Genomic DNA, 12,241 nt, shown 5'->3' with positions numbered 1-12,241 from the left:
ACTATATAGGGTTTGATTTCTGATTGGCTGGTTGGAGCAACACACTTTTTAAAAAGTGAAACAAGCCAGGGAGAGAGAGGACAGACTGTCTTCACTTCTGGCGCTCTTGGTTGAAAGATAGAGGCTGAAAGACTGGAAATGAAGATGCTTTCAAACATTTGTTGACCAGACAGCGCCATCTAGTGGCTACAGAAAATAAAGACAGTGGTTCATGAAGCTTCATTTGGCCGTCACTCGCTACGGCTACATCTCGGGATGTATAGGATATTGCAAATGTGTCCTTATTGTGATATCAACATGGGCAATACACTTATTTTAATTAGAATTATTTGTTAAATTAACTCTATGCAAATTCAAAATGACTAAATTTTAAATATGAAAGAAAAGCATGATTAATCAGGATTAAGTCACAAAAATGTTGCTATTACCAATTCTATATTTGTTTTTATTAACTGAAAGAAAAAGCTTTGAGTTAAAAAAAGAAAAAAAAACAGTCAAGCGCAGGGAAAATATGCAAACTCGACACACGAAGGCCCGGATATGAACTCACTAACGTCTTTCTATTAAGCAACAGTCATAACCACGGCGTTGTGTTCCATTCTACATATTGAGCTGACCTTTGTATTTGTTCTTATATAGATGGTAGCAATAGTAGAGTTATGGAATTAACATGACCATGGTGGTATAACTCCAGTGTTATTCATCTGATCTATTGGTCGTCTTCCAATCTCAAAGTCCCAAGATGAAGCCCTCCTCCCAGGGGAAATTGAGTCCCCTGCCTGAGGGCACACCTGATAGTGAACGGATGAATGTGGCTAACAAAGTCAAACACTTTGAGACCGCTGAAGAACTCATAACAACCTGTCTAAGTCACGTCCATTTAGCTCAAAATTGAAAAACGTATTCATCCCACATGCTCACATATAATCCAGCTCCAGCCTTTATTGTCTCGTTGCCCTTTCTGTCTCCCCACAAATTCCCTTTCATAATAAACCGCCACCAAAAAATGGACCAAAATACCCAAAACAAAAGCTTCCCTCATGTTACAGTATAGTCCCAGGCCGCCCTTTGTCAGTTTTTTTTTTTTTTTTTTTTTTAACCAGGACAAAAAGCAGTGGGACTACTGCCTTTTGAATAAGGCAAAAAAAAATTTTTTTTAAAAACCTTTGAGAAAACGCGTGATTTGCATTCGTTTAGAGTCGAGACTGGAGCCCTGAGAGCAAAGAGCTTCAGTGCTGGCTCGGGGACAGTCCGGCACATAAATAGTAATGATAAACCACATCTGTGTGTAAATGAGCCGGCCAGAGACGCCCGGGCTCATTTCCAAACTGCAGGTTTCACCTTTTTGAGCGGCACGCGTTTCTCGGAAGCGTGTCAGTAGGAAACCTGCAAAAACTATTAAGGCGTCGCAGATTTATTCATGTAGTTTCCAGAGTGCAACGTGAGAAAAACACATATTTTACTTTCTCGTGTCCTTCACAAGCAGTCAAAGGGGCTTCCTGAATTACAGAGTCCTTCCATGAACTCTCCATCACTGGTTAAATTGGGAGGAATATGCGGGTCTCATTGTCTGCTGGGATCAATAGCGACGTTTTATAGCCCGTGCAACGTGACACAATCGATCCCGAGATCCTCCATGACCTTGATGTACAGTCGGTACACAAGAATGACCTTGGCATGCAGGCCAATCATTGAACAGAGACTTGAAGTATGTAAATTAAGCTGCAATTCCACCACAGCAATGAAATCGCAGTGTGTTGATGAAAGACCTTATGCTGCTTTTATGAGTTCAGAAAAGCACCAACAGGGTTTAACAGCAGAAAGCATCCGTAAAGTTTCATTAGCGCCACCTGCTGGTTCTATCTATCTACATTGTTTCTCACCACTCTCGTTGTCCCTGATGACTGTTTCCCGCTCTCTCTCTCTCTCTCTCTCTCTCTCTCTCTCTCTCTCTCTCTCGCTCTCTCTCTCTCTCTCTCTCTCTCTCCCTCTGTCTCTCTCTCTCTCTCTCTCTCTTATTAGCAGCCTTTTTGTCCCTGATGACTGTTTCCCTCTCTCTCTCTCTCTCTCTCTCTCTCTCTCTCTCTCTCTCTCTCTCTCTCCCTCTGTCTCACTCTCTCTCTTATTAGCAGCCTTTTTGTCCCTGATGACTGTTTCCCTCTCTCTCTCTCTCTCTCTCTCTCTCTCTCTCTCTCTCTCTCTCTCTCTCTCTCTCTCTCTCTCTCTCTCTCTCTCTCTCTCCCTCTGTCTCACTCTCTCTCTTATTAGCAGCCTTTTTGTCCCTGATGACTGTTTCCCTTCTTCTTTTGGGTTTTAACAGCAGAAAGCATCCATAAAGTTGCATTAGCGCCACCTGCTGGTTCTATCTATCTGCAATGTTTCCCATTGTTACCCGCTCTCGTCATCCCTGATGACTGTTTCTCTTCTTCTTCTTCCTTTTCACTCGGGTTAAACGGCAGTTGGCATCCGTGAAGTTGCACTGCCGCCACCTGCTGGTTGCAGCGAGTCCATAATCTGAGAAAAACAAAAATTGTCTAAAATCGTCTCGAGACAACACGACGCTTTGAACCATTTGTTTATGTCAAAAATAGCCAAATGCAATGAACGCTGCTGGCCTCCAGGTGAACTCACGCAGGACCAAAGTTTCCATCAGTGGGTTGGTCAGTGTGAAAAGTGACGCCATGTTGTCAACCAGAAAAGACGCCCCATCGGTTCGTGTGTGAAAATGTCATGTGAAGAATTGTTGTTTGTCCAGGGTTATCTTGTAGCCTTGACGTTATCGTGTTGACTGTATCATATCGTCCCTGCAAATTCAAATGCTTCCCGTGAATTCATCATTTACTAATCAATGTCCTTTGTTCTGCTGTCCTGATAAGACGCTGGTGGCCGTATAATACTTCAGAGTTTTGAACAGAGGCACTAAATTTCAGCGGTTTTTTTTTCGGCCTCAAATTGCATAGAGGTTTAATAGAATAAGATTATGATCATTAGTATATGATTCTTCAAAGCCTATTGAGATCACAGACGTATTGCTGAACTTTGCAGGCATGAATCGGGATTAGAATCAGAACATATTACATCCATACAGAGACGTACGACTAAAAAAAGCATTATGTATAAGTGTGTATCAGTCAGCAAAAAAAAAAAAAAGATCAAAAATAGTAAATTGTGCCAGATTCCCAAAGCCTGAGGCCGTTCTTCCTCTAATGGGGCCACGGAAACCCCTGTGGGTGCTTGGGAGCGCCGCGGGAGGCCCGTGATTTTCTTTTTCATGTGACTAGAAAATAATCAGTTATGCCTTAATTAGCTGTAATCCAATTGTGTGTGTATGTTATAAACACTGCATATTTACTAATACTATTTTTAATTTCTTCAAATTTCACGGTTTGAGGTGGACTGGACACATTTTTCATATGAAATAGTTTCAACCTTTTTTTTTAACAATTATTGGTTTAATAGAGTAGATAAGGGCAAACAGAGAGACTATTTAAAAGTGAAATAATCAGTATAAGATTTATTGCCACAACAAAGAGTATAATCTACCTCATCCTTAGTTTTGGTATGCAGGATTTAAACTGTTTATTCACTTAAAAAAAAAAAAAAAGGGACCATCGAACCTTATTAAGAGGCATAACAGGAACCCACGTTTTAATGAAGGCAGGCCTCCAGAGACCGAATGAATATATTACCAGCTTTAGTAAATATCTCAAACTCTTCGAATTAATCCATTAAGTTGTAGAACGATGGCATGGTGTTTAACAGGTATATCCTATCCTCACATTACTGTGCATTTTGAGAATAAAGTCCAAATATCGATTTAATTTTTTTTATTCCTTTCCAGAAAAACTGAATATGTACTTAATTTACGCTAAAAGAAAAATACTACCGATACAATGAGTGAAAAAGTCAACCTCTGCAGGTTTAATCTTCATTACATTTACACTCATTTGGATCCACTTTGCTCTTGTTGTTCCGTTGCAGACCACCTACATATGTCCTAAACTCAGCATGTAATGGTCGTCTATTTCTGAGGGTCTCTCTAAAGTTTGTAATAATAATAATAATAATAATAATAATAATAATAATAATATACATCCTTGTCCATTCATGTCTGTTTTTGCAGTGGCTGCAATTTCAAGTAGAAGACTTCCTTCTGCTTTCTCAACATTATCAAAAGACATAATGTCATTCTATAATTCACCAAAGGCAAACTTTTATAAAATCCCTGTGAGCGCTATCTTCAGATATGGAAAACCGTTTGTTTTAATAAAACTTGACCAGTTTTAAAGTTCGTCCTCCTCACTGACTCTTGGGTCCCGTTCACACGACCAAAGCAGAAACCGTCCGTCGCGTTATGGGAGTCCGTGTACACGACAGCGGCGCCCAGAGCCAGAGAAAACACAGCTTTCTGATAACGGCTGCCAAGGTGGAACTTTTTGAAAACGCTCTGACTCTGTGTGTGTCATGACCTCCAGTAAATGTTCTCCTGGCACTTGGTAGATTTACAGTTGACTGTCACATGTAAAAACAATCCAACTTGTCCGTGTTCTCCCATTGTCATTGTTTATAGTATGTTGTTCTTTGTCGGGTGATGTACATATTCTTACCCCATTTCAATTGTTGGAAATGGGAACATTGTGAACGGGGGACTTCTCGCTGTGAAGCAGTAGTGCAGACCACTGTTTCCCCGTACAGAACCAACATTAAGGTCTTGAGAGTTTTGACCCATACATGTTCTGTTATTTGCACATATAGTCGTTGGGAAGGTTTTTTACCAAATCTGGTCGTTATATATATATATATATATATTTGGTCCGTAAACTGATGCCTTCTGCGATTAGGTGCTTTCATGCTGTGAGGTAAACGTATGTATCCGCCTCAGTTTCTCGTGTATCTCTCGCCTTCCCCTTGAAGTTAATGGCCTCTGTATCACGTTGATTCATAACACTGGATCACATTTCCCCCCTCTGGCCTCGGGCGAATGGGCTTTTCTAGATCTTTTGATTGGGACAGTAAGTGAAATACTCGATCGTGCAAAGAGAAGTCAAGGTCACCCTTTGATGCTCCATCGCATTTCAAACAACAATTCTTTTTTGTTTTTTTCCTCCTCGTTTGTCTGCCCTAGACAATGCACCTTTCAGACATGTTTACATGCTCCTCGAGGCTGCATTCTTAGAAGTCACCCTCCCCTGACTGGTCGCTTCGCGGAGGCCCGGAGTCAGCAGTATTTATCTGAATAAGCGGAAAGAGTTGGGGAATCTGCATTTTTAGAGATAATATAATCTGAAATCTGATGCTTCTGTGTCTCATTAAATGCCTTCCGAGAAATATTTCTCTCCAAGAGGTAAGATCGTCTCCTTAAAGTGGATTGGACATGATCCTTTGTTTTCCTCTTTCTGATCCTTTTTTCTCTGCATCAGTGTCCTTAATGTCATCGCTATCTATCTGCATGCACCATTGAAGTGGCCTTTTGTGTTTACCACTCTGCATATCATTACATGTAATATTACTGCAAGTTTTACCATTGTATGCCCATTTGTTGTATGCATTCTCACACGGGAAAAAAAATAATGTATATATATATATATATATTTCTATATATATATGTGTGTGTCATGCTTTGATGATGTGAGATCAGTGTGTTTTTGAGCAAAGCTGCAGAGTGACAAAAGAAGAACATGAGAACAAACATTGATCCAGTGAGACGTAAAAACCCCAAATTCCAATGAAAACCTTCCTTTCAGTGGAGTTTTTTTTCTTTATTCCTTTCAAGAGTCTGTGTCTCACATTCTCCGAGGAAAAACTCCCGTATTGTAACGTGCTGAAAGATCTGCAGTTTCGCAACATGAACTCTTCAAAGCAGGCATGTGCTCATCTTTTGTGCGTCCCTCCAGTGTATTCACCCTCCCTTCTCTTTCTTTTTCTCTTTTTTTTTTTTTTTTTTTTTTTTTCCACATGCAGTTGATCAAAGTATGTTTGAGAACTCCATTGCCCAGCAGCAGAGTCCTCAGACCTCCAGGCCAGGCCAGCCCTCGACCCGACGCTCCACAGCGTCGGTCAGCTCCAACCTGGGCTCCAGCTTCATCGACTCTCCCTCATCCGGAGGGCAGCAAAGGCTGAAGAATGCCATTAACCTGGGGAAAGCTGTGGGGGCAAAGGTCAGTGCAAAACAAGCAGAAATGCAGCTTTAATCTCCGCGCGTCCTTCTCTTTAACCTTCATTTCTTTAATCTTTACAGTCTGATAATGGCTGCTTAGTTAGTCGATTGTTGCATCAAAATAACGTTGATTTAAAAAAATAATAATAATAAATTAATAATAAATCATTCCTTCCATCCGTTCTGTCTCTCAGGTCAACGACTTGTTAAGAAGAAAAGAGCCCAGCCACCTCGGGGACATCGGGGTCACTGAGGTCAACAAGAACGTGGGCGCTGTATGGAGCTGCATGGACCAACTCGGCCAGTCCGCTGCCAACAGGTACGCACGGAACATTTTTAGAACTCCGACCTTCATTAGCAGATCTGTATTTTAAAGATTTTCACAGTAAATATGCAAATAAGCCCAAACTTTTCCGCACATTTAATAGAATAGTAAAACACCGCTGGAAAACCTGGGTGGGTAAAATGACATTACCTGCACTGGGCAGAGAAGGAATCCATCATAGTACATTAGACACTGTGTCAGAAAAGGTGAATAATTTAAAGTTTTTCCTCTGAAATGTGGTCTTAAATGAATAATAAATCAAAGGCGCCTTCAAGACACCTGAAGTCGAATAAGACAGATTCTCAGTCTTAATAAGAATCCAGGCTGCGCAGACCGATTGGACTTACTCTGCTATAAATATCTCTAATACTAAAGTACACATGAAAATTTTAGCAGTTTTAATGAATCTTGTGTGTTTTACTACATATTTTACATTAATCGTTACATAATTGTGTCCTGCTGTAAATGTTTAGGTCCAATGACAAAATTCCAGTCAGTTATTTGATATATTCACAGTTTTTCAACAGATAAAAGAAAGTGTGCGTGTCACCACAGTCATTCTTTTGGCTCCGCCGTACATGGAGACCAAACTGTGTGAGCGGACGAGCGTCTGTGGCGGAGTAGAGAATAGCCGGGGAATTACCACGGCCTGCATTGTGCTGCAAGAGTGCAACGATTACACGTATTTGGTGCTAAACTCAACAGATATTAATATAATGAAACTAAATGACTCCCATAACACAGTACTTTCCCCTCTCAGTATCTTTAGAAAAGCTGTAAAATGGCTTATGTGGGTTTTTTTCTCCTTTATTGATTCGTTCACAAAACAATTAATATTTAGTTCCTGGGATCAGCAGGAGAGCAGCTCTGACTCAGAAAATACTGTAGATATGCAAACTTGATTTGGGAAACGTATTATTATTTTTTTTTTTTTAAACCTAAATATTTAATGCGTTTGTAGCAGATGGTCTGATCAACAAATTTCTCATATTTGTCTCTGTTTATTGACTCATTCATTACAGGCTTGTTCCTGTGTGTCTTCATGGGTTTGAATTGAATCCAGAGACATTGATCTCTTGTCTCTCCGCCTGCAAATCAGTCAAGCAAAAAATCATTTCTCAGCCTCTTTCAGATCCCATTTGTGTAGATTTACCGGCGCGGGCGACAGACTGAGCTCAATGTGACGATCGAAAGACTTTGCAGGAGCGACTCCATCGTTGTTTCGGTGAATTCGTGAGATGAACGCGCGACGGGATCTCGACTCGAGGTGTTTCCTAATTGTCCCTCCGACAGCGACCGGCGCCTGACCTCACCGTCCATCCTGTCTCTGTTGAGACGTTCTCTATTCCTCCATCTGGATTAAAAAACATTCTGTCAGGAGAAGAAGCAGAAAAATAAACCCACTTCAGAGAAAAGTGTGTGTTTTGTATCCCTGCGCACTTCAGCAGCACTTATTGACCTCGACAGAAGGTCCAGCGGTGCCGCTCGTTTTCTGTCATTGTCGGGCGCAGCTTGAGAAATTAGCGTGTTGTTGAAAAGGTTCTCCGAGGCGCCATCAGAAGGAAAGTAGATTGAAGTTCTTAGTGGTACTTTGCAGCCGCCGCTCATCACGCAGCACATTCTCCCTTATTTGCGGGTGAGCGCAGGTTTGAAGCCCGGCAATTTAGGTTCTTCTTTAGGCGACACTGAGGTGCCGCGGCGACTCTAAATGGCCGTCATTTAGTAAAGTAAGTGTCCATTCGGCTGCTCTGTTTTTTGTTTTTTTACAACGGTTGGCACAGCAACACATTGTAGACTTGGTTTTTGCTTTTTTCCCATCATCATGCATGAACACACAGAACATTATTATTCATATGTACAATTATAAAACAGAACATTGTACCCACTAGACAGTGTAATATACACACTCCTGAAAGGTTTTTGACGCTTTCACATTTTTCCCAGTGTTCCTCTCCTTTTTCATTCCGTAGTCGGAGCGTAAAAGTTCAAATCTCCGTCCTGTGAAGCAGGTTTATGATGTTTTTAAGCCGTTCCACGATGAGTGGGTCCTTCTGCAGCAGAATTTGGTTTGTGCCTTTTTGCGCACGACCGTAATGATCCTCAGACGGTTCGGAGGATTTCCCAACACGTTGTCGACTTCAATAGTTCAAGAAAATCCTGGTCGAGTCCTGAAGTTCAAAACCAACGCGAGGCGATGAAACTTGTGAAAGTCCAACGTGTAGAGAAGGCAGGGTACCTTAGATACTGGAGTTTATCACATCAGACAAATAGACGTTTTATTTAAACCTGCTTCTTCGTGACTTTCTTCTTCTCATCGTCGTTCTCTCCAATAACCTTCCTTCTTTTTTTTCTCTCTTCTAGTCGGATCTCCTCGTTCGACTCCTTCCCTCGTCTCGACCCGCCACCTCCATCGGGTAAGAAGCGCCTCCCTCGAGCGCTGAAGACGACCCAAGACATGATGATCTCTTCCGACCCCGTGGTCTCGTCCCCGGATGCTGCAGACGCCTCCTCCCTTCCCTCCTCGCCTGAGAAGACGCCTCTCATTGCGAAGGGGGAGATGAGGGATGGCGAGGAGGAGGAGGAGGAGGAAGAGGCGGCGGCGGCGGCTGTTACGGAGGTTGCGGCCGACTCGGAATCAGCCGGCACCAACGGGAAGGAGGACGTTATGACGGGGGAAGAGGAGGAGGATGTGAAGTATGGTAGCATGGACGGAGGTCTGGATGAGCGCCGACTCCAGCTCTCCGTTCCGGATCTCATCAACAAAGATCCTCCTGCGGAGTCCCGGGCCAAACCCTGCGACGTGTGGCAGAAGGCGTCCGGGCCGGACTCCCGGCTGGCCTCCACCCCCAGCTCCGGTAAAACTCCCTGCCGCATCAGCTTGGGCGAGGAGGTCCTGCTGGGGAATGGCGCCCCCTGCAGTAAAGGAGTGGGCGCTGAAGACACGGAGCCTCACCCGGACCTGCTGTCTTTTGAGTAGCGTGAAGAAAAGCTCACCTCCTTTTCATTCAAGCTTTTTGCTCCTAATGTCGATCTGAACATTGTACGTGAAGGTAATTCAGACTGACAGCAATCATAAAAACGTTCATATATCAGGGATGCACCAAATTGGATTATGTGCCGGAATCCGATATGCCGATATTTTTGAAACAAAATATTTCTGGTTATCGATGCCGATATAATCCAGAGTGAATGGATTCGTCGACGTTTCCACAGCAGCTGTAAAGTTTCTGCTTCCCATTCATTGTCTATGTGCAACGCACCAAACGCGTGTGTGAGCTGCTCTCAGCTCGTTTGCATAAAGTTGAATCCGGCCAACTTCATGCAAATTATGTGCGAAGAGCGGAGGTTTCGACGCGTCGCAAAACTTTAGTAAAACGTTTGGAAAACCTTCGTAAAAACATACGTCGGTAGATACCAATGTTGCGCCGATATCATGGTGCATCCCTAATATATAAACACATAACTTGCCATGATTCGGGCTGGAGCTTATAGAGGAGGGACATCAGCTGGTGTCAGACGCTTCCTTTCAACCAGATGATGTAACAATGAATGTAATCAGTGTGATGAAATAATCTTTAAATAGGCTGAAATCACTTTGTACGTTTTGTTCTGAAAGATTTAAATCCACAGTTGTATTTTAAAGCGGTTTTCTACAGTATTATATTATTATGCTGTTAAATATTATATACAGTGATTTTTCTTTCTTTTTTTTTATCTATTTAAAGGGACATTTTTGCTACAAGATATAAATCAAAAGCTGCTGCGACAAACCCAGTTAGAAACCACAACCACGGTCATGTAAAAATATAATTTACACACAGTTTAAGTAGTTTAGCAAAAAAATAAAAAATTAAAAGTTTAGTGTTGGAGTTTTACCTTTGCATGGAAAATCCGTAGAAAAAACCGACTGCAGAGAAGAAAGAGGAAGTGAGTGGGAAGGACTGAGCTTGCACGTTAAAGATTGAAAAGTTTGAGGAGTTCACTTCCAGTTCAGTCCGGCTGCAGTTTCCTGAAACTGTTTGACCCACAAAGATGAATTTTTCAAGCTCTTTTTCTCCGAGGTTCAGTAGGACACAACACAACCGGTTTTAATATGAGAAGAACAGCATAACATTTATAAAAAAAAGGACAAAAAGAAATGCCTTCACATGAGAGCGGTGCGTGTAAATAAAAAGTGTATTTTTATATATATACACACACATATTGGGTGGCAGCGTTGAGTCACTTTTTTCAGTACTGCCACTTAAGATTGTTGTACTTTTACTTAAAGGAGACATATCATGCTTTTAAATCCTTCCTTTTTACATATAAATCATACAGTTGTGGTCTATATAAAGCGGAACTGCAATGCTTGGGTCTGAATTCCTCATTATTATAGCTCCACAGGCCCCTTTTCTACCCCTTTTCTGATGTGCTTCTGAGAGCAACTCGTTTTGGGGCGGTCTCTTCAAATGCAAATGAGACACTTCATACCCCGCCTCCTCTCCAGGTTGCAGAGGTGACACTCGGTTCAACGTCACCCTGTTCGGCCATCTTTGTAGTTTGATAGAACAGATACAATTATCTAGCGGCGCAGAAACTTTATATTCACTCATTATTTACAAAATGTCAACAACGGAAGATTTGTCCATCCAGCCATACATGTTGGAGCCAGAGTCGGACCCGGCGGAGCGAGATGAAAATGACGATGATGCACCTACAGAACAACGTCTTCATATGGATGTAACGCAATGGTGTGTTACTATATTTACACTAACTTCTCCATCCATGCCCACTACTACAATACTGCCTGTATTACAACGACTATTTAACACAGAAGTTACATTATAATCTAAAACGAGCACACAGCGCTAACATATGAAGACGGTGCAACTGCTAATGCTAACAAAACAATGACAGGGACGTCTTATCATCACACTTTTTAGCGTTATATACAGCTTACCGAAGTGCTCTGTTCGTCGTCTCCATAGATAGAAGGAACTGACCGCTCAATCAGACCAAGTCTTTCGGCAAATCCTTCTTTATACTGGCGGAGGTTGCTGAAGCAGTCGTCCTTAAAGTGCTTCGCGCACACAAAAATGACCTTACCCACAGATGTGGGTACATTTCTGTGAAAAATAAAACTCAACCAGGCACTTCGAAAAGGTTCTGATGCTGGGAGACGGTGTAACGAAGCTTGTGGGTTACTACATCCAACAACCGAACATTTCCACTTATCCTCTCGTAACTTCGGTTGGACTACAAAATCGCAGCGAGAAACAAAAATGGCGGATTGCTCGAAGTGTCGATGTCCTAATTTGGCAGTTCCGCCGGGAATACTGTGACGTAATAGTTCAAAAAACGTAATAGAGAATAGAAAAATCGAAACGGATCGCAAAATATGACCAAAACAGAATATAAAGATATCAACGGAGCACCTGAAGAGACTACTTTGAACTTTTCTGTACTTCTAAACACTCTAAATATACAACAACATGCATTTAAGGGCTAAAAAAGTGGATTTAGCATGATATGTCCCCTTTAAATCTCTTTAGCCAGGTGTCAAAAGTCAAAATAACTAGTCAAGAGGTTGCTTTTATTTTAACCCTTTGAATTCCTAAAAAAAATAGTTTTCCTTTCACAATAATAAAATCAAAACTGATCCGTTGACTACGTCTGAACCAAGGAGAAACTTTAAAAGAAGCTTTGTGTTGTTTTCTCCTGATGAACACCAGCCTCCTGTGACCGGCTGAACTGAAAGCGAACTCTTTGTCACTGGA

At 41.9% G+C, this 12,241-nt stretch overlaps 1 protein-coding gene across 1 annotated transcript in view; it reads left to right on the top strand.

The window, feature by feature from the left end:
* LOC308115865 (carboxyl-terminal PDZ ligand of neuronal nitric oxide synthase protein-like) overlaps positions 1–10,318 on the top strand; it is a 210,466-nt gene extending 200,148 nt beyond the window's left edge. The window contains exons 11-13 of the mRNA XM_080473688.1: positions 5,962–6,158; positions 6,352–6,476; positions 8,844–10,318. Of these exons, the coding sequence (XP_080329814.1) occupies positions 5,962–6,158; positions 6,352–6,476; positions 8,844–9,459 (938 nt within the window). The 3' untranslated portion in view covers positions 9,460–10,318. The remainder of the gene's footprint in view (positions 1–5,961; positions 6,159–6,351; positions 6,477–8,843) is intronic.
* The last annotated feature ends 1,923 nt before the right edge of the window (positions 10,319–12,241 follow it).

The sequence above is a fragment of the Lipophrys pholis genome (genome assembly GCF_963383615.2).
Source record: "Lipophrys pholis genome assembly, chromosome: 10".
Classification (NCBI taxonomy): domain Eukaryota; kingdom Metazoa; phylum Chordata; class Actinopteri; order Blenniiformes; family Blenniidae; genus Lipophrys; species Lipophrys pholis.
Note: the sequence above shows the minus strand (reverse complement) of the source record. Positions and strands in the feature narration are given on the sequence as shown.